General features: G+C 43.9%; 1 protein-coding gene across 1 annotated transcript; it reads left to right on the top strand.

Moving 5' to 3' along the window:
- The first annotated feature begins 1,926 nt into the window (after positions 1-1,926).
- On the top strand, positions 1,927-22,459 carry tshz3a (teashirt zinc finger homeobox 3a). Its single transcript, XM_054777483.1, has 2 exons — positions 1,927-2,294; positions 18,317-22,459. The coding sequence occupies exons 1-2, from the start codon at positions 2,255-2,257 to the stop codon at positions 21,625-21,627; spliced, it is 3,351 nt and encodes a 1,116-aa protein (XP_054633458.1). The 5' UTR covers positions 1,927-2,254; the 3' UTR covers positions 21,628-22,459.
- Positions 22,460-23,512: the final 1,053 nt, after the last annotated feature.

Here is a 23,512-nt window from a genome sequence, read left to right as displayed (position 1 = left end):
CAAATGTCTGGTGCTTTTCACACCGACACCTAGCGGCCAATGTAGAATACTATATTCAGAATTAATTACTTGTACTTGTATTTGAGTTCATTTTGACATTTTTATGCTTGAAAATGCTTAATTTAGGCAAAAAAAATGTATAAAATGTGCTTTAATATGCATTTCTGAGGGATATTCCTCGATATTAGTGTGAAAACGTGATACTGGTAGACATATCTTTTTAATGCACATGCATTAAAAAGATATGATATAGCTTTTTTAAAAAAGGCTACAGTACATTTTAGTGGTCCAAAGTGAGAAATGTTAACATGGACTTTTGTGTACTATTGCTAATAAATGACAGCTGCATATATTGTATGGTACATATGTTTGATATACAGTATTAACACAATTTCAGTAATAGTTCAATATTAAGTCAATATAAGTTCAAAACACTGTCAGAAAAATAATTACAAAAAACCCCAATGACAATTTATACATATTGACCGTTATTATTTATTCTCCTCACCATAATTCTCAAAGCAAAACATATATTGTAACTTACTCTGAGTATCTTTTACCTGTAATATATGATAGTGAAAGGGTTAAAGTAATGCAATCTATTTTTTTAATCAGAATTTATAATATAAAATATGAATATAAACATAAATGTGCAATCAGTAAGTAAAAATAACAGTGTGAACCACACAGTAATCATAGCATCAGTGAAAAAAAAGCTGAAATGTGTCAAAACATGTGTGTCATAATTATTATTTTGCTATGTACAGTATTCATTTCTTGTTGTATCATGATGTTGTCATCCGGAACGTTTGTAGTTGAAGATGATTAAGTGGCTATTAAAGTGTGCAAAAAAACTAGAGTTGAGAGTCACACAAAAAAAAGTAAGAACCGCACGCGACATGCTTCTTTTGTTTCTTTTTCTACTTCTTTTTGGAAAAGGTTGAATTGTGTCACTAAAATATGTGATGTACGCAACCTTTTTATGCACCAAAACCAAACCATTCCCATTACCTGGTGGAGCGTATAGAGAAGAAACTCAGTATCATAATACCACATACGTGCACACGTAAACGGTAGTCACCAGACCGCAAAACTATATCGGTTCCTCATTTCAGTGGTAATACAGTAGTGGCAATGAAATGAGGTGCCCTTCCACCACCTTATAATGGAGTCAACTGTCATGACGTCGCCACAATTGTGTATCAACTATCAGGGTGTCCTCCAATTGTGTGGAACGTTTGTGCTTAATGGGATAGTTCGGATTTGTTGACATGAAGTTGTATGACATCCCCATCAGCAGTGGACGATGTCAACAGTGACTTACCCCCCCCCCCATTTGGTCCGGGGAGTCCGGTTCTGGTCAGATTTCCGTGACGAGGAACGTAGTTGTGCTTAGTTGCTGAGTCGTTATGATAATTAGGACAACTTGTTGTGAATTTTATTTCATATCGGTGAATTTATTACTTATCATTTACTCACAGACTCACGCAATGATTTGCTATAAATACAGTATATATTCGTATATTATATTTTATTATTGAAGTATTTCAATCACCATTTTGGTTTCTTTTTTTTTCAAGTAGCTGTTCGGCACAGTTTAAGCACCGGCACCATTTCAGAAGTACCGATTTGACTCTGGTATCGGATAGTATGGAAACGATACCCAACCGTAGAGAAGCAGAATAGAAAGAAGAGGAATAGAGAGAATGAAATGGGGTATGGAGAAAAAATGGAAGAGGACTGGAAAGAAGAGGAAGTAAAGACGGATGGAGAAAAGAGGAATAGAGAAAAGATGAATGAGAAGTGTAATAGAGGGAAGAGGAATGGGAAAAAAGAGGAGGCGTCCACTCTCTCTTCTGTCTGTCAAGTAAAGAGTTAACGGGGCGGTGGGTTTGCCCATGCTCCCACTTTGAGTGACGCGATCATCTCTCTTATCCCCCAAGTTTGCTTGTTACCAGAGCAGGCGGCCGAGCTGGACGCAAGCTGTGTATGTGTGTGTTTGTGTGTGTGAGAAAGCGAGAGAGAGAGGTCCTCCTTGAACACACACAACACAAGACGACAACATTATTGACGTGACCACGCCGCGTGCACACTTCTTTCACCGAACCATCATGACTTTTTCCTCTCCGGCGGACTCCTCGTTGTCGTGCCGAGGCGTGAATCTTTCTCTCTGAGCAGAGGTGTGGATCTTCCCGTCAGCGGCGAGGGACGAAAAGGAGGAGTTTGGCGGAAATCCCCGCAAATACATACACAAATGCCACGGAGGAAACAAGAAGCGCCCAAGCGTGCGCCAGGTACGTATCCACTGTGACGTGCGTCAAAATAGCGTCAACTGTCACACGTCAGCGACTGTTGTGTTGTGTTTATGTCACTTTATAGCCGGCGAACAGCGCGAATTTAAATCCCCTTCGTGTTTGATTTCGTGCTACAACAATAACACGCTAGCTGCTCCATCTTCCCCGCATAACTTCTTTACACAAACTATTCGTGCCGTCCTTTCGCTTCCCTCTATTAGATAAACAATTTACGAGCAGACAATGGGGTTCTGTGGGCTGGAAGGAGCCATAATCGACAGTTGCCATGTCTGATTTGACGGTTGATTGATTGGCTGTCACGCGGCTTTGATCCGATCCCTCCCGATTTGCATCAGAAAATCACTTCCCACCATGCGCTGACGTCACGTTTAAACCACTTTCAAAGACTGTGTACTTTTGAGCCTCACTCGCTGATGGTCAAGTGACTCACAAAACAGTGAGAGGAGGAGAGAGCGGTTGAACAGTCAGGCTATGGCCACAAGGGTATTTTTAAAAGCATACTATTTACCCATTCCAGGGGCAAAAGATGCACCTTCTCCCCACAACAACAGGTGGCGATATAGCCTACAATTGTCATTTTAGCAAATTAGAAAGCTGAAAAAAGTCACTTTCAGAATGGCCTTTTGAGAAAAAGTGTTGACAGTGGAGAACATCTCTGTATGGAGTTTACATGTTCTCCTGTGGGGTTCCTCCAGGTAGCTTCCTCCCACATCCCAAAAACATGCCTATAATTGTGGATTAAATTGTCCATAGATGTGAATGGTTGTTGGTCTTCATGTGCCCTGGGAGAGTCTCCAGCTCGCCTGTGACCCTAATGAGGACAAGCACTACAGAAAATGAATGAGTGTCCCACTGGAGTATACAGATAACAAATAGTGAATGTTTCCCGGTGAAGGTGTGCCATAGTGGAAGTCTGCAGAGATGTAGCTCAACTTCACATACTGGAGTTGACCTCTTGTACTTCTTTAGACAACAAAATAGTTGAGACTGACTCAACAGCACCTTTGGTGGTTGCAGCCGTGTAGTGCGCTCTGTTTTACGTCAGCTCTTTAATGGCATGAATAATCAACAATCCTAATCAAATTATTAATCAATTACTAATCAATCACTATGCCCATGCACAATAAGGAGACAGCGGTTTAAACTGTGGCATCATACTTGGCTAAACGCAAACACTGAAAGCAGTGCTGTGGAAACTCTTCAGCCTGGAAGAGCTGTTTCTAAAAGTCAGTTTTCAGTGACCTAAAACGTTATTTGCGTGTGAACAAAAGGTCAAAACACATCCACAAGAATATGTGTTTTTAAAAGTCTGTATGTTAGTGTGGACATGGCCTGAAACATCACACGGTGAGAACATCACACTCCCATGTGTTCACTTTGAACACACACACAGTCACACAGTGGGCAGAGGCGGCGAGAGGGAGGAGCGGGCAAGGGGTTGTAAAAGGAGCTGTGTGCTATGTAATGGAGGGGAGGAATGGGTTTGCTCTGTCAGACCGGGCCGCCACAACGGCTTTGTTTCATGTTTGATTTAATTGTCTCCACCCTGACAGGCCCATTCATCAATGGCTTTAATGGTCAATCAGAGACAGGCTGAGTGAGTGCTCCCATTCTGTTTAGCCATAAGCTGGCCCGGGCTTTTATTTCATCAAAATGCCCCAGCCTAATGTACATGCTCACTGGCTCAGAGTGGCCGCGGGGAGCACATAAAGAATGACTGAAAGCTTTCTGATTTCAGATCAGTGAGAAGGATGTTTTGTTTCTCCTCCTCTCCCCCCTCTCCTCTGCCCGCTACACGGCTGTTTGTCTGTTGATGAAAGGGAATAAAAGGGCTGTAATACAGATCGTTTGGTGTTTTTAGAAAACAACTTTTTTTCTTGCTGAAACCACGCTTCTTTGTGCATTCATTCATCCATCCATTTCTTCATTTTTTCATGCTCCCCTTGCACCCCTGTCAGTCAGCCTGTGCAGCTGCAAGTTATAAAGTTGTCAACTGTTCAGTGGCACACAAAGGGTGATGATGAATTGATTGCAGCACAGAGCGTGGTGATAGAGAGAGCAAAGAAAAGGATGACAGATGATGGGCCTTGATTAGGGACTTAGGGGGAGAGTCGGCCCACTGCAACCTTGAGACTTGCATGAAAAATCTACCTCCCCCATACACATACACACACACACCCTGCATTGCTCCCTCATTGTCTCTCACGCATACACTTTCAGCCGCTCTCTCTCTCTCCTTCTTCTGTCTGAGTCTCTCCGCAGTAGAAAACTTGTTTTGCCTGCTTCATTAGCATCGGTCCAATTAGCCGAGAGGCTGATGGAGTCCTGACAGGCCTTGTGATTGGAGATGACAAGCTCGGGGTGCCTGGCCCAATGAGGTTTGCCACCACTTTGATGTAATCAACTTGATATTACACAGAGCTGCTCGCCTTTGGTTGTGCTGTAACTCAATTTTGTGCTGCAGGTGACAAATGGGAGCGCGTACCTGGGTCAGGTCTGAGTGCTCTCAACAACTGAGGGCAGCCGGCAATGTAACCGATCCGAGCAAAGTCTGTGGCAGTTAAGAACCGCTGTTCTCTGTAGCCATCCATGCCCATGGAGCAAAATGTATGCAACACTTTGCCGACTTAACAACAAGTCAACATTGGCTTTACAACTTTTGGTGCAAATACGCCGGTAGAATAGATACCATGTGTGTTGTGTCAGCAGAACGGTGCTAATGTCATTGCAGTATGCCAAATATTTTGTAGTGAGAATCCACCATTAAGGAAAGCGACCTTGGCTTTTCTGTTAAACCTTGTGACTGTTTATGACAGAGATAGAAAGAGACGGGCGGGGGAGGTGGTCCACTTTGGAACAACCTCCATGGTAACAGTCTCCTGTTTCTGCAGGGTTAGATTTATAAGTGCCAGACTGGCAGCCATCACTCATGAATGTGCGTATCAGTGGGCTTGCACTTTCTTATTTGCTGGCTTTGCCCATGATGAGTGTGGTAGACATGGACGGGCAAGGAGGTGTTTGTAACCGCAGCCTGCTTGCATGGGTCAGGCTTGAATTCACCCTTGTGTCTTCTTCATCTATGCTAAGTTAGAAACACACATAGAAACACATATTGCACACATGTTGTGGAATGAGGTAATGAATTTACATTTCTGTCTGCCTTTTTGGTGTTGCTCAGGCCCTGTCCACACAGGATCACTCCTGGTATTTTTTTTTTTTGGCAGGTAAAAAAAAATTTGATACACACAGTGTCGGGTTAGTAAATAGTCGCATCCAGCCGTGAACGGATCCCTGGGTGAAAATGATGTAATACATAAGGCACACCAACCTGTAGCGCTGTAAGCAGACATAAAGCCAGAACCACATGACTTAAAAACTATAGAAGATGATAGAACGCATAAAGTCTGCCGTCAAACACTTGACGAGAGGTTACAAGGGGAATTACTTCTGCGAGTCATTTTGGAGTGTCAGACAAAACAAGGGTGACATGCTAGTCGAAATAGTCAGATGTTATGTTGGCTTGTCGACAGTGATCACTTCTGGTCACGTGACGGCGACGGGGCGGTGACGTCGTCGTTTTCATAAAGTAGTGGTTTGCTTATCCACACGGAAACGACACAGCAATGTTGCCAGATTTTGCCACTCTTAAAAAAAATACCGTTCCATGGCACCTAGAACACCGTTGCCGTGTGGATGAAAGGCTAAAATGATCAAAAATGTTGCCGTTTTCCAATGTGTGGACAGCCCCTCAGTGAGAAGCATGGTCTTACAGAGGCAGCAGGGGTCAGTCGACAGCATTAGCACATTTCAACAACAACGTCCCCCCTCTTATTCACAGGTGTAAGTAAATGTTTGGGCCTTGCAGGCCTGGTTGCTAATGAAAGTCTTTTGGCTGGATTCCGTTGAGGTTGAGTCACGTCTGTGATCTATGTGTCTGATAAGTGCATACCTAATGAGGCTGTGAGCACCAGTGGAAGGAGGAAGGCTGACCGAGTGTTTCCCACTGGTATTGACAGATGCCTTTTTGTTTTTGCCATAGGCCTTGAATCCATAAATCCTGCCTGGGTAATGATAACATTACCACCCTGCCAGGAAGTGAGTGTAAGAGAAGAGAAAAGGCAGAGAGGGGGAGGACAAGGAGCAGGCTGTGGGTAAGGGGTTGATGAGGAGGAGAAGAAGAGTGGGGTGGTAAAGTGGCCCTTCTCTGCTTTTTAACACACACTTGGCAGATGTCAGGCCATTGGGTTGGGCTCTGGAGAAGAAAGAAGTGCAGTGTCACAAATAGAAAACTGTTAGGCATCCACTCTTTCAGCTTTCAGATGAGGTTTTCAGCAGGGACTGCTGTCTGGGCGCTGAGTCGTATGCTTTGTAAAAATAGTCCCACCGCTCTTGTGATAGATGCAGCTGCAATGTAGCGACAATTGGGACACGCTGGATCACTCCTAACCCGGCAGCACACATCCCATCCACTCTCAGTCCTTGCAGAAGTAGAGAGCCGGGCAGGATGTGCGCTCGTTTTGGGGAAACTGAGCTGCGCCAGTCTTCGGGGGGCCTGAAACCCAATCCAGAAGGAGAATAGCCCGGCCATGCCAGAGAGCCGATTTCCTTTTCAACAGAGTCATTTATCACTGACCCACCCTTCGCTTCTGACATGGTGACGTGTGTCATTTATCAAACTGGCTTTAGCAGACACACATGGGAGGGAGGTGTATGTGTGTGGGGGGGGAGGCAGAGAGAGTGAAAGACAGAGGGAGAGAGACAAAGAGAAGACGAAGAATAGGGGAAAGAGGTGAGCAGTCAGAGTTGAGAAATGACGTGCAAGAAAAATACACTCTTGTATGTCATGTGTGGGAGATTTTCCAGGGAAGATTTGAGTTTTCCTGAAAGCCTCTAGAACCGGGACGTAAGAGAGGGAGACGATTAAGTTACCCCGAGATGTTTTAATGAGTGACAGAATGTTCCTCCATGACACATCTCTAGACATCTCTATGCAGGGGACAAATATACTTACTACACACAAGCCCAACAAGTGTGTGATTTGTTTTTGTGTACTCTTAATACAGTATATACAAGCTGAGCTCTCTGAGAGGCATTGTAGAGCTGTGTGTGCGTGTGTGTGTGTGTGTGACCATATGGCGCCAGTGTTTAATGTGGTATGTGTGTGTGCTCGCTAGTCCCTGATGAGCAGGGCTGACAGGTATCACTCACTCAGCAGCTTGGCCTTTAAATGAACCCGGGCTGCTCTGCTCTCCCGTGGCCCTAACAGGCTCTCTGAAAGATGGATGCTTCTTTAAAAATCAGATTAATGATGGATACCAGGCTTATAGTGCCATTTATCATGAAGAATATTATTTAGGTCGGTCGTGTATGGCTGTAACTGGAGAGCTAGGACGAGAAGAAGCAGGGTGGAAAGCCTTAGACAGACACTCACTGTGTGATGGATGGCTGAGCGTTCTCTCTGAGTGTTACTAGACACCAGTGCCGCAGCAGTAGACCATAATCAGATAGCCCAGGGATGTTTATACCGAAACTACACTAGCCGCATTGGAGAGTTGCTATATGAAAGGTGTAATCTCTAAAAACAGAAATCAGAACCTACAGGGATTTCGAGAAACGGAGCAAGAGTTTGTGTGACCATTCACATCTGGGCATACTTTGGTTTCGCCTAGGTAGAGTCCATATGGGGAGTCATATGCTGCTGCATTCATTAGCTGTAAATGCACAAAGGGGTATAGTGGCTAGCTACTGTATAGTGGAAGTACTGCCGTACCCTTGAGAGCATACCTGTACCATTCTGATCCTGGAAAAGGTACAAATAGTAACCTTGGAGTTGATAAGTTAGGCCTCTGGGGTTTTAGTGTAAATAATTCCTTGAAAGAGACTTCACGGTAACCTATTTTCAGTGTGGTGTTGAGTGGGAACCAGCAAACAAAAATTAAAGTCTTGAACATCAAGTGACCACACTGAATTTCCCACCAAACATCAATCAAATGTGTCATGACTACTTTGAAGTTTCCACTTAAAATTGCCAACCAAAGCAACCATGAATAAGAGTACAGCGAGAGGCTCGCTCTGCTTGATTTGTAGGTAAATTTGGGGGACTTGGCTTAGAGTGGTCATGTCTCAAATTTAAGTTTATAGGTTTGACTCCCTTGAGGTAGGTACTGAATCCTCACTTCATCCTCTAACTTCTCAGTCATCAGTGTGAGAATGAGCTGTTTATTATCCTTCCATGGCAAGATATGCCACTATCATTAATTATTGTGTGAATGGGTGAATGGGGTGACAATGTGAAAACAGCTTAAGTACCTCAAAGGTAGAAAACTACTATCGGATGTAAACAGAATGCCAACTACCAAACTGCCAAAGAACTACTGCAAATAATCAGAACTAAAAATGTGTGTTTGGCACAAAAATGGTTGTTTTTTGTCCTCTGTCTGTTGCTCACCTTCATCTCCTATGCCTCAAGATTTATGGTGGCAATCCATCTTCAGGCTGCGTCCATCACCTCCTCGTTGCTAGGCAATCATGGCAGCAGCTGCATGACGGGAGAGGGGTTACGTTGTCCCTGTCTTGACTTCCCCAACCCCCTAAAACCCTAGCATTACCCTGAGATTCAACTTTAGTCCCATGCTGAAAAGCCAAAATGCTTCAGTTTAAATTCTAAGCTAATTGAAATTGTTCACAGCGATACAGTATGAACAACAAACAACATAATGTAGAATCAGATAATTGCTAATTGAGAACATACCTTCAACGTATTAACTCTAGGACAGATACATGCACCTTGGAGCGATATTACTTTGTAGATTGTACTTTGAGGGACAGAAATGGTTCTTACTGTATCTCAAAGCCCTTGTGGACAAAAAGATGGTGTATCTAGATCCATGCTGGTGAAAGGCCAGCACTTATACATGAAGTCAGATAAACTGTATCTTGACACTGACATGATGTAACTGAGGCTGTCTTATAATAAAGTTCACGGGGCCAGACAGGTTTCAAAGGCTTGCTGTGTAACACGGTTATCAAAACATGCCGTTGACAAGTTATTCAAGTGTTATGCGAATGACAAGGATCAGACCTGCTGCGCCTTGTTTAAACTTCAGGATGAGCCTATTCTTTGCTTACTTTTAGTCTTATTTTCACTCACTCATTCTGCGCTGTCCGACTCCATTCAAACATCCTAATCATCCTTTAAAAACCTTGTTATGGGACAGGACATTAAGGACCTGAGAAGCAAAAAAAGCTATTGAGGAAAAAGGCTGGAAAATAGGTGGCAGATACGTGGTACGTGAATAACTAGATCGCAAGATAAGACCGGCTACTGGTCCATAGCTGCCTTTAGACTTGAACGTACCTTTTTCATTTGTTTGCCTTGGTCACCTTTAGGGTTCAGTATGATAGGTTGATTTGTCAATGTTTCATTGTTGAGGTTTGTTAAACATGAGCAATTTGATCTAATTCGCATGTCAACAAGGTTATGTTATACATGTCGTATGTCCTGAAGCTACAAAGTACAGGGTTATTCAGGATTCTACTCACAGTCAAGTTATATTTCCTGTTTTACAAGTGTTCACTGTGGCCACCACCTGCAGCACGGGCAACATCAATGCGATAAGAGAATTCCTCCCAGACGTGTACCAGCATATCTCGATCCACTGAGGTGATGGCTGTTGTTATTCAATGTTTAAGGTCATCAAGGTTAGTGGGTAGATCTTTTACATATCCCCACAAGAAAAAAAATAACACACAGTGAGGTCTGGGGATCTCGCAGGCCAAAAAGAGCAAGGTTTTGGGCCCCCTTCTGACCAACGTTGCCGGAGGAATGACACGATTGTACTGCCTGTGTGGCAGCCATTTAAAACTCTCTTTCAAATGGTCACTGACTCATTCCATGACGATGCTTGAGAACGGAAGCGTCATGAAATCGATTCATTCTTTTTGAATAATAATGAATTTTCCTACTTAGCAGTGGCCAGCAGGCAGGTCAAGTATTCTGAAGTAAACAATTACGTAGTTGGTTGTAAGTACAGTCATCCCTCGCGCCATTGCGGTTTGAACATTGTACCCTCACTCTATCGCGGGTTTTCATAAATGTTTTATTTAATGATCGCTGTTTCGTGGTTGAATACGGCCTATTATTCGTTTGAAAAAATGCGTATTTAAGCAAATTTTACTTATTCCAGGCCTAAATGAAGCATTTTCAAGCATATAAATGGCTAAATGAACTAACTAAATGAACTGAAATACAAATACAGGGCATTCTAATGGTGTATGTAGTATTCTACATTGGCCTCTCGGTGTCAGTAATTGTTCAGTGAGACAAGCACCAGACGTGATCGCCAGAACAGGCATTTATTGCAGATATAAATTATCTCACAATAATAACATAATAATCATAATAATAACACGGGCTACTGTTGGGGCCATAACCCACAACAAGCTAAAACTCATATCTGAACCTCCGACGTCACTTCCTGTCCTCCACACATCTGTCCGCTGGCCACTAAGGTCATTACTGTGACACACAAAAGCAGGGGTTTTATTTACGTCTTCAGTGGCTTATTTTCTCTTATAATGTATTGGGTAATATGAGTGTAAAGCCATTAGAAGCTGCTATTACAATACACTGATGAGACAATAGCCACCGCAGGTGGTACGCTGTCCAGAAAAAACAAGGAACTGCGTATGTGTGAGTCTATGTTATCGTATTTATGTCTAATATGTCTTATTTTCTCTGATTATATCTACTATGTTGAGTAATCCTGGTAATCTTGGTAAATGCACCTGCATCCTGGTAAATTCAGTTGTCTTCAGTTAGCTGACGTATTGTCACTAAAGAGTTTTTGATATTTGGTTATTTGTTTTCATATTTTGCAACAACAGTCAGTATGCTGGAGTTACTTTATATTGTCACAGTTGGCTTTCGCATTCGCATGATCTGTCTTCTGTTTTCTGCCACTTAAACTTAATGTAAAAATATTATTCATAAGTTTTGTAGCACTGCCCATGTTTAATTGCTGGTGTGTTCTCTCAGATGAACATGATTGATAGATCCAGTCAAAACAAAATGATCAACCAGTTTTCCCCAATCCAGTTGGCCTCCCTCTCTCTTCCACATACACATGCACACACACCCACACACACACATACACACACACACACACACACTCACACATACAGTCCCACTGTATCTTTCTCTCTAGCCACTTCCCTTCCTCCCCGTGTGAGGTGCATTGACAAGGTTCAGCCCTAAGCTTTGCTTGGGGCCAGAATAATCTCTCTGTTTTTCTCATCTCCCGTATCACACATCCTGCACTACAATCAGCGGACACAATGTATTCACAATGCCATCAGGGGGTAGAGAACACACAGAAATAACAAATGAAAAAGGCTGCGTGATCACAGTAAACGTGGAAGTTTGCATGAGGATAATGTCACAGCAGAAGAGTGAATAAAAACCAGTGGCTGCAGGTTGATATTCAGTATGACACATTATTGCCGAGCTTAAACAAGAATCTTTCCTTTGTCATCTTGTATGTAGTGTAGCACAAACCACAGAAGTCATTCATTCATATTTTTTTTTTAGCAATTATCTGTTTGAGGTCACGGATGTGCAGGAGTCTATCCCAGCTGACTTTGGGTGAGGGGCGGGGTACAACCTGAACTGGTCGGCAGTCAGTCACAGGGCAAAAAACACCAGAAATGTGAATTTTAACTTTAAATATACGGTGGAAATTTGGTTTTCATACGCCCCGAATGGACCCTTTTAGAGTTGTGCCACTATAGACGGATTACAGCCAAATTTAGGACTGCTGCAAAAAAAAGTTGCAAGTGCCTGACCTTTGATAAAAAGGTGAGAAACACTATGGAGTTCAAGAAAAATGTGGTAGAAAAGTAGCTGGCGTCTGTTATAGGATTGTAATGTCAAGGTTGCAAGGGGAATGGTTTAACAGAGACACAGTAGGGCCAGTGTGTGTAATGATGATTGCACCTGCTGATGATTACAATAAGGCTCAAGTAAGCAAGCATACAATTCTAACCTTCCAGTCACTCATCTCTGTGTTCGCTAGTCTTCCTAGTCTAGGGAAGGTAAGATGTTCGTTGTTCGTTTGTCCGCTTAATTAGTCATATATACGCATTTGGCTTTGTGCATGTAAAACTATTGTTAATTATAAAAATGTGTTTTGTGTTAACATTTAGGGTGTCTGGAACGGATTCATTGGATTTACATTATTTCGTTAGGAAAAAATATATTCAGTTTTTGTACATTGCGGTTTTCGGTGGACGTTTTATGTCTGGGTCAAAATCAGACGTACGACTTTTTGGCCGTGCAATTTGTGGCGTTTTGTTGGGGTTTTTTTGCTCGTGGAAAACGTAGTTGGGGTGACCATGAAGGTGTAAGATCACTGTGCAAACAACGTACAAACTGTAAGTGGAACGTGTCTACCATGCACAAAATCTGAGGTTGCTCAGACGTACGGCTGTCGCTTCATTCGCACAGCCAACACACCTAAGTTGTAAGACCAACGTCCGTCAAACTTGCAATAAAAGTACTGACCTCTCGTTCAATGCTGGCTTCGTATGAAGGTTGCAAGAACTACGCGCGAGCTGTACGTTGTGTGTACCAACGATGTAAGATCCATACCGGAACATGACTGGTTCTGCACATGTGGGACACCTACGTCACTTCTTTTTTGCTCAAAAAATAACAAAAAACTCTCCAAACCAGAACAAAACATGTTCTCAGTAGGACTCAGTCATGAGTAGCTCCATCGTTCTTGTTAATCACTTTCAAAATTGGTTTGGGCATGCTTGTTGCGAGTGTTTCCAGGAGGCTAGTGGGAACATTACTACATTATTAAGTGGTGAAGATGGCTGCACAGAAGGCATCAACTGTCTGGAACTGATGGCCATTTTTATAAACTTCCCTTGCCATCCATCCCCAAATGTTCTCTATGGGATTTAAATGAAGGGAACGTGTAGGATGGTCCAAAAGAGTGATGTTATTCTCCCTGGAGAAGTCCTTGGTCAAGCGAGCATTGTGAACTGCAGCATTGTCCTGTTGAAAAACCCAGCTGTTACCACACAGACGAGGACCCTCAGTCATGAGGGATGCCTGCTGCAACATCTGCACGTAAGCATCCGCCGTTTGACGACCCTGCACCATCTGAAGCTCCAGTGTTCCACTGAATGAAAAAGCACTCCAGATCAGGATGGGCCCCCCCCCCCCCAACGTGCCAGGTAGAAAACATCTCAGGTGGGATCTCCTTGTCATGCCAGTAACGTTGGAAGCCATCTGGACCGTCAAGGTTACATTTTTTTCTCATCAGAGAATAAAACGTTTTGCCTCCTTTCAATGTCCCATGTTTGATGCTCCCTGGCGAAGTCTAAACGGGCAGTTTTATGGCGTTGAAGGAGACGAGGTCTTTGAATTCGTTTTTTGTTTTTATAAACCCTTTTCTTGCAGATACCTTCAGGTGATAAACAACCTATTTCATTTTTTCTTTGTTTAAATTACAAGTTTCCAATGTTTTTGTCTCACTCCCCCTTCTTGCTTTTGCATATTGTAGCTCTACTTAAAACCTCATTAAGAACCAAATGTGCAAAATGTAGCAATTAAGATTTTGATCAGGAGTATATGTGTAATAAATTGGGGGTTCTTTTCCTTAATGACACTTATTAAAAGACTTCACCAGCATGTAGATCGTCTTTATTCACCAACTGTGGCCTCATGCAGCACATGTGCAAATGCAGCACAGGCGTATACATCACATCCGGTCACGTAAATAACAATATGCATTGCAACAGGAATCAAATAGAGTTTACGTATATATTACAATAGGGACACTGTATAACGTATGCGCAACATTTTCCTCCTGGATAGTTGCTCCTCGTGGGATGTGTGTATTCCTTTGAAATGTGTTGAACAGAGAAGCATTCAAGGTATATGTTGGTGATCTGCTCCTGTTTTGACAGCAGCATAATTATTCCTCAACCTATTTTTTTTTTTAATGTAGGCTCCTGGGAAATGTGATATTCCGGGTCGAAGTAAGAGGCTTTGCGGTTTGTTTGATTGTGACTGAGGTGACTTCCTGTCCTGTTGCACTGAGGGGCTGTTTCCTGTGAGTAAGAGCCCCCTGCTGAGGAGCAATGTTGACTGAAGGGTGCAGGGTAGGAATAGTGTATTCATGTCCACAGTTTAACTTGCTGCCTCCAAATTATCAAACATTACCTTGGCAACTCTGTTTTTCATTTGGACTTACGATTCAAAGCTTTATTTATGTTGCATTTTTGTTACAGTACAAATGCTGAACCATGCTCTGAATATACTTCAACATTAAGAATAGACAACAATCTGTGCTTTTTTTCCTCCCTTGGTGTTAGCATCTTAGAACTTACCATGTCCTGAGAGTTTTTGGTCGTTTACTGTATGTAGAGACCACCCATGTAGATAACTTCCTCTCTCCTCTGCAGGCTGTTAGTTGCTATTTTTGCAAAGGGCAGTTCATTGTGTGATCTCTGATTGCTTTAATCAAGCTACGAATCATGACTAAACAGTGCAAATTTACAAGCGTATTGGTCAGTTTCATTTAAAAGTATCTGAAAAAATTAATAAAGTAAATAGATAACATCAGCAACCATGGCTGCGGAAAATGTTTCGTATCACAAACCACAGATAAAATATTTACAAAGCACTTTTTTTGTATTGTGATGCATGTGGTTTCACCGCGGCAGACTGAGCCAGACCCAGGTAGAGTTTTTTAATGACGCATCCTGTTTACTACGTTGCTCTTGGGTGGGATCTGGCTCCCAGATGGTTTTCCCAGCTGTGAAGACTCCACCAGGAACAAGCACTCGGATCATCTGGGGACTGATTTTAGAAAAGCACAAGAATTAACAAAGCTAAGAGTGCAAAGAGTTCCAATTGAAAAGAAAATCCTCATTTTTGAGGGTTCTCCATATAATCACTCATGTATGCAAAGGGTGTTAAAGCAGACAGTGCTATCTATCAGCAGCACTTGATGAGCGCTAACCCATGGGAGCAACTCGGAGAGACAGTGAAAGGCTCAGCAACCTCCCTGCTTAATCATCGCGTCCCTGCAATGTCTGTTGTTCCTGATAGTCAGTGCAACACTGCAGTGTTTCTATCTGATCATCTCTCCCTCCTGGTCAGCGGCCCTCATGTTTACGTAAATGATACTCCTCAGGAATGCTTCCTGCATGCCAAGATGGGACTGTCTTTCCTCATCGCTGGCATTCATGTGCGTGTAGAATTGTGTTTGTGCAGGAAAGGTGCCGTCCTAACTGACTGATTTACTTTATTTTTAGGTAAATGGGGGGGAGAGGGTGGATTTGAGGCCGCATCAGGTGGTGAAATATGTTTTTCTCTGTCCACAAGATTAGGGACAGATGCATTGTCTATTGAGAGCCAATGTAATAAATACATGGCTCAAAAAAGTAAAAAAAAAAAATGATGCTCAGTTTTGATTGACACAGTCAGAGAGGTAGTAATTAAACAATATGTGTATCATTGTGGTTGTAGCTTGCAGCACTGCATCATACCGAGAGGTCTTTCAATATTGTGGGTTTTTTTAGGCTACCTGACAGTCTGTTGTAGTGGCATTCAATACCACGGTAAAATACAGTATTTCTGTTAGTTCCGTCGCGGTTATTGCCAATATTGCTGTTTATTGACCATATGCATACACATCAAGGAGATAGTTTCATAATCTTTCTGTTGTTTTTTTATACTAAGGGAGCCTCTATACTCCCATCACCTTTTATTAGCTTGATAAATCACCTCTGTTGTCAGTCAAGCCAGGGAGAATAATTGGATGTGGTTGTCGCCCTACGTGATGGATTATCAGTCATTGGGGATTAAATTAACAGATAGCGCTCAGACATAATGGTTTTTGTTTTGCATTTTAAATTGCCTGGGAGCACAGCTACACTCTGTAGGTTTTTATAGCTCGTCCTTTTGGACTTCACTCCCCCACTCTGTGCAATTTAAGCTTAATGACAAATGAACATTAGTAGGGCTGCAGTCCTTTACATGGATTAAACATATTCTACAAACTTTGAGCACGCACAGACTCTTGGGAAAGCTTGCAAATGTGATGCGGTGACGGTAAATAGGTTATAGCATTAAATGCATGAATCTGTCAAGACAACACCGACAGATATGCAGCATAAATTCACACTGAGGAAGAGACAAGTGACCTGACAACTTGGTCAAACGGTGCACCAGACTTGCCTGATGCAAGCTGACGTCTGTGACTAGTTAGTGAGGATGCAAACGCATTACAGCAACTACTTCATCCTGACTGGATTTCCTCTTTCAAATGAGAATCTGACGGCAATCCCTTCTAGAGGAGAAACGGATGAGAAGCTAAAGTAAAAGGAAAGAGGGTGTGGGCCAGTTACTTGCTGGTAGCAATGTTCCCTTGCGTGTTTGGCCGAGCGTGAGCAATTTAACTCCTCGCCCCTTTCTTCATCCTCCCAGACCCCTCCCTCCCTTCCACTTCCACATTATCATAATTGTGTCCAGAACATGAGGGGCCAGGGAAGTGATCATGTCATTTTATTTACACCCTGCTTGGCCCTTTTTACAAACGACATGCCACCGACTGCCAAACGGATTGGGGCCCAGCGACATCTTTTGATCAGGGCTGTCGGGGCCTATCAGCTGAGAATGGCAGGTAATGGATACCCAGTGACACACCAAATCTCTGGGAGGACAGAGAGTGGGCCGCACCTGCCAGGTCTCCATTAGGCTGGCCAGTGCTGTGTAGCTGCCTACTGAGTCTGGCCCGAGGGCCCAAATCAGACCAGCGCCAGCCGCATGGATGTCTGGAGATTGGCTGTTAGCACTGGAAATGAGAGTTATTTCTGCTATGACATTTTTGTTTAGACTGGACGTGTGTGTGTGTGTGTGTATAGTGGATTGGGAATGCAAGATTTAGTCACGGTGTTTGTGTGCTCAAACGCAGAATTTAGACTTTCTGAGCAAACAAAGCCATTGCAGCTTACACTCACAGCTTCTTTTATAGACCATTTGTCTTAGTTTATAATAGCTGTCAAAAGACTTTGTTGATATTCACAATTTTCTACATTTGTTATTAATCTCTAGCCTAAACAATTTAAATGAGGTGGACAGAAAATGTTGCAGACTGACTTAGTGGTGGATGAGTTTGGATTTAGTAGCGGACAGTTTGTGTCCCAGCATTAAATGCACTCAATAAACATTCAAAGTGGCATGTTGCTTGAATGTCACACTTTATTCTGCCTTTATGATCATATTTCTTTGTGATTGCCATGCACAATATTGTGGTGCAATTGCATGGCACTTAGAAACTGTTGAGATTAGCAGAATGAAAGTTGCAAATATTACCAAACTCGCTTCAGTCCACTACCGAATGTCTCGACAACATTTTAACATTCCTCTTTTGCAAGTCTTCATCGAGTGTTATTGCAAGCGTGTATAAGTGTGTGTGATCAGAGAAAAGGGCAGATGAAGAGGCGTCAGACATATTAACTGACAGATGGAGGTTGATCCAACTCATTTATTACCCCAGAGGAGAATGCCACAGTGAGATTGGGCTTCATTAATTTCAGATTTAGTTTTCATTTCAAGCTGTTGCGCCCTGAGATAAATAAAATGGTGCATTATGTTTTTGCCAAGATATTTCTTTTTTTGTTTTCCTCCAATACAGGGAGTGAAAAGAGGGGAGGCATAAGTTCCATGTGGCTGGGGTAGTATATAAATACAGGCTCGCCTAGAGGAAAATAACACCTCAACGGTTGATGAGGTGAAATGGGATGACTGTAATTTCTCAGCTCAGCTTTAAAGGCTCCCACACAGATGGCTCATTTATCCCGGGGAGTCCTCGGGCACACATTGCAGAGAAACTTTTTTCAGTTATTTTAACACAGCGTGTTGACTCCTTGCAATTTTACTCATCTCGTTCTGTCTCTCTTTGTCTCCATTTTGCCTGCAGCCTATTCTCCCGAGGAGCTGACAAAGCACCCTGCAGAGGATGAGGAGGCGGAAGCAGGCGACCTGCCCTCAGCCCCACAGGATGACCTACCCATGAAAGATGAGATTGTAGAGGAAAGCGCCGGGCCTGCCAAGGACCAAGCATGTGACCAGGAATCAGCGGGGGCTGCAGAGCTGTCAGGGCAAGAGATGGACAGCGAGTCACATGTGAGCGAGATCAGTGATTGTCTTTCAGACATTGACAGCCCCTCTCAAAAAATTGAAGGAAACTGTGTCACAGCACCTCTAAATGGTGACAGTAAGACACCCCCCATAGGTATGGACACCTTAGAACATATGAAGGCCATCTACTCCAGCTTCCTGACCAGTCCCCTTTGGACACCTATGAATTTCAATACAAAACAAACACAGGTGCCCCCATCGGCTTCGACAGAGAAGCCGACTCGCAGCAACAGCACGAGTAGCAGTAGTAGCTGCAGCAGCAGCAGTTACGACTGGCATCAGTCTGCAGTGGCAAAGACGCTCCAACAGAATCCTCCCCAGAGTCGCCACACTGCCCAGTCTGAGCCCAGCCTTTTTAGCACAGTCCAGCTCCACAGGCAAAACCCAAAGCTGTTTGGTTCAATCTTTACTGGGGCCAGCAAGTTTCGCTGCAAGGGCTGTAGCGCTGCTTATGACACACTGGTTGAACTGACTGTTCATATGAACGATACAGGGCACTACCGCGATGACAACCAGGACAAGTCAGGAGGTGGTGCAAAGCGCTGGTCCAAGCCCCGTAAACGGTCTCTTTTGGAAATGGAGGGCAAGGAGGATGCCCAGAAGGTTTTGAAGTGCATGTACTGTGGTCACTCCTTTGAATCTCTTCAGGACCTTAGCGTCCACATGATCAAGACCAAACACTATCAGAAAGTGCCTCTGAAGGAGCCCATGGCCCCTGTGGCTACTAAAATCATATCTTCTAAGAAAAGGGGTCTCGTGGGGTTGGATCTGACCCCCTCGCAACGTTCTAGAGAAGGAACCCCCAAAGCTAAGCACTTGCATTCAGACTTGAGTGAACCCTCACCAAAACGGTCCTCCAGCCCCTACTCAACCTCTAGTAATCGATATGCTCACCAGAATGGCGCAAGCTATGCTTGCCAGTTTGAATCCAACAAATTTCAGATCCTCAAATGCATGGAGTGTGGGAGTTCACACAATACTTTGCAAGAGCTGAGGACCCACATGATGGTGACAGGACACTTTCTGAGGGTGACCAGCTCTGTGGGTAAGAGAGGCAAACCGCTCCCTGAGGCCACCTCCCCCAACCCCGGGAGAGTAACCACACCTACGGAACCAAGAGTTCAGTCCGTCCCACTAGCACCCTCCACCTTCTCTCCTCCACCTCTTCAAACCACTACAACTCCCCCTGCTATCTCGCCTACTCTCAAAGAGATCAAACGGGAGGAGGTTGAGGAGGAGTGTACCAAGCAAGAGGCTCCTGGAATTGAAAAACAAGCTGCAGTTTCAGTCAGGAAGGAGGAAGATTCAGACAAGGAGGAAAAATATGATATATCAAAGTATAACTATCTTACTGAAGAGGACTTGAAGGAGAGTCCAAAAGGCGGCTTGGATATTCTCAAATCACTGGAAAACACAGTGACATCAGCTATCAACAAGGCCCAGAGTGGGAATCCGAGCTGGGGGGGCTATCCTAGCATCCATGCAGCCTACCAGTTCCCTAGTGCCATGAAGATCCAACAGGGTAGCATGGAAAAGAACTCCCCAATGAAGTTCTTATTTAATGGCAGTGATGGAGTGTTGTCCTCCCTCGCCAACAACCAGCCTCTAATTAGCCCACCACTTACACAGTCTTCCCCCTTTCCCAGCAACAACTTCCAGGCGATGGAGGACTTAGTGAAAAAAGTGACTGAGAAAGTAGCAAAAGTAGAGCAAAGGGTGAAGCGATTGTCTCCCAACATGGAAAACCATCTCTCCCCCTCCAAAAGTGAGGCTAGAGGATTGCATAAGGGTGAGGAGGCTGACTCACCTAGGGAATTGAGGGCAGTCACCCCAGCCAGTAGTGACAGGGGAAACCATAGCGACCGAGCATCCCCGGCAACCGAGCCCAAGAGAGAGACAGCAGTCAAATCCCCGCATGCCTCTGCTTTAACATGCAGCACCGCCATTATCACTGGCCATACTCCTCCAGAGCAGCCCTTTGTCAATCCTCTAAGTGCTCTTCAGTCAGTAATGAGCATTCATTTGGGGAAAGCAGCCAAGCCCTCCTTGCCAAACCAAGATCCCCTGAGCCTGCTGTCCAGGTTCAGCCAGAGCATGGCAGAGAGGGCCGCTGTGGCTGCCCTTCCCTCGCAGAGCAAAAAGTCTGAAAGTGTCGTTGACAATAGTTTTTGTCAGTCCAGTGATGACCAGCCTATGGACCTCACAAAAGGGAAAAGTGAGAAAGGAGGGTCTGTTGCCTCAGCTCCCTTAACACCCTCTTCCACTGCGTCCTCCATCTCGCCCTCCTCTCTTGTCACCCCCGCACAGCTAACAGTGGTTTCTCCCTATACATCCAACAGCCCTTTACACGAGAACGCCCTGTCTGATATATCAGACATGCTAAGGAACCTGACACAGTCCCAGCCCGTCCCAAAACCTGTCCCTCGATCACGGGTGACGGATAAAGCTGAGGGTCTGCTCTCTACATGCGATGATGACGACGCATCCCTGCATGGCCACAAACGCAAGGGGCGTCACTCCAGCTGGAACCCCCAGCATCTCCTCCTGCTCCAGGCGCAATTTGCCTCCACCTTGAGGCAGACCTCCGAGGGGAAATACATCATCAATGATCTTAGCCCACAGGAGAGAATGCATGTATCTCGTTTTACAGGTCTCTCAATGACCACCATTAGCCACTGGCTGGCTAATGTCAAGTACCAGCTAAGAAGAACAGGCAGAACTAAGTTCTTGAAGAATCTGGACTCTGGTCAGCCTGTATTCTTCTGTAGTGACTGTGCCTCACAGATCCGAACCCCAGCAGCATATGTTGGTCACCTGGAAGCTCACCTTGGCTTTAGAATCAGGGACCTGGCCAAGCTCTCCCCCAAACAGACCGTCAGGGACTCCCACACCCTCGCCGAGAAGCTCGCACCCCTGGATTTGTACGTGTCGCCACAAGATGACTGCAGCAGTAACGGAGCCGTATACCGCTGCCAGCTCTGTGTCCGTAAATTTGCCACTAAGCACGCCATCAAACTTCACCTCAGCAAGAGTCATGGGAAGTCTCCAGAGGACCACTTGCTGTATGTGTGCGAACTAGAGAAACACTAGCATGCTTTCGGCAGTCGAAAAACTGGACGAACTTCTGTAGAATTTGTTGAAAGTAACAAATAGAAATTGTGGTATAATGCACTAAGATGCCAAGAACTACTGTTAAAAGTTTCAGCACAAAGAGTTTACGTCTATTCGGCCTATAATGTTTTGGGTTTCTCTGTATTTAAAAAAAAAAAAAGAAAAGAGTTTCACATGTTAAAGTTTACTGTACGTGAACGATATTCTGCCCAATTTGTGTCGTCTATGTCACTTCATGTTCATCCTTTGCTGTCGGGAGACCAAAAGTACAAATTGAAAGTCAACTAATAACTTGAAATGTATCAACTATATTGTATTTATTTTGTATTTTTGTGATTTATTTTCTGGTAGACTGCATGATCAGCTCTTACATTTGTACAGTTCTGTCCTGTTCTACCCCAATTTTAATATGCATCTTATATTTGGTCATTTTATCACCTTTAAACAACCAAATGCTCTAAAAAAATGCCAAACAGCAACATTTCATTTTAAAAATTAATATCTAAATGTCATTTTGGATTTTCTAGCTGATTGTAAACAATGTTTGTTTTGTTCTTCATGACTGAATGCGAGACATAATCCAGGTCTGTTCATGTAAAAATGTACATAAAGTGTATATGCTTACAACTTGCTGTTTAAATTATGCATACTTGTTATATTTCTTAATTTAAAAGGACTATGACTATCCACTGGTGCAGAGCCTTGAAGAAGAATTAAAGGACAATGTTTTGCACACTAGTTTTATAAATGTTATTTGATAAAGAAAAAAAAACAAATATGTTAATGCCTTGTGCTTCTATTATTAAACTGAATTAATGCTGCATAAAACGTTTGTTTTGTTGCATTTTGTTTAGGGGTTTTGATTGACATCTGGATTGATAAGTGTTTTCAACCTACACATAAAAACAAATTCAAGACTAGAACTTCTATTATTTTGGAGTTGCAATGCATATTTTCCTAAACATTTCTCTTCGGATGCTACAATTCTCTCTGATTTTTTTGTCGCCTCATCGGGCCTGACTCGGGAGGTGCAAGCGGTGCCACTGCCTGCAAGGCGTCTGGCAGGTGGTGTGCGCTGCATGTAAACCACCAGATGTTTCTGAAACGAGCCACTGGAGGAGGAGGAGGAGGAGGAGGCAGGCGTGCTGCAGCAGCAGGCGGAGTGGGCTGATTACCACAGGGGCTTGGGTGCCATCAGGAGCCCCGGGCACAGACAGCAGATCTGGCACACACCTGTACTCCAAGACTGTCCCTTGGAAAAAATAAAGGGGATGCTGTATATGCGCGTTGAGACAAGCTGACAGTGGTGCAGAATGCACTGACAGGTGCTATTCCCTCTAAGCACACGTTTGGATCTAACAATATTACTGGCAGGTGTTGACGCTATTGGAATAGTCAAAATTCAGGCTCGGTGCCATGTAGTTAGAAAGTTTCAATGTTTTAGTGCAGCGTACTTGCATGCATGCAGCATCTGCGAGGGTGACTGGGGACGCGGTGTTCTTTTTCTTGTCATGACTGAATGACTGACTGACGTGACAGACTCGGGCCTGGGAAGTTATCTGGTTACCATGGTGACGGCCATTTGCCCAGCCTCTAACCCCGCTCGCTCACTCAACAGAGGACAGCTCGAGTGCAGCGCGCCCATTTACTCTCTTAAATCTCATCATCTCGCTTCAGTTCCTCCCACCCGGGAACAGATTAATTAACACACACGCACACACACACACACTGTGTCCTGACCCCGTCTTCTCACACAAACTCATTATGCCTCAGACTCGCTCCCGGCCCTCCAACGTTTAGGATACATTGGTCTAACATTGTGGGAGAAACCGGCGATGACTCACGTCTGACAAGCAGAATAAAA

Source organism: Dunckerocampus dactyliophorus, chromosome 5 (genome assembly GCF_027744805.1).
Source record: "Dunckerocampus dactyliophorus isolate RoL2022-P2 chromosome 5, RoL_Ddac_1.1, whole genome shotgun sequence".
Lineage (NCBI taxonomy): Eukaryota > Metazoa > Chordata > Actinopteri > Syngnathiformes > Syngnathidae > Dunckerocampus > Dunckerocampus dactyliophorus.
The sequence above is the reverse complement of the archived record's forward strand: the minus strand, read 5'-3'. Positions and strand labels throughout refer to the sequence as shown.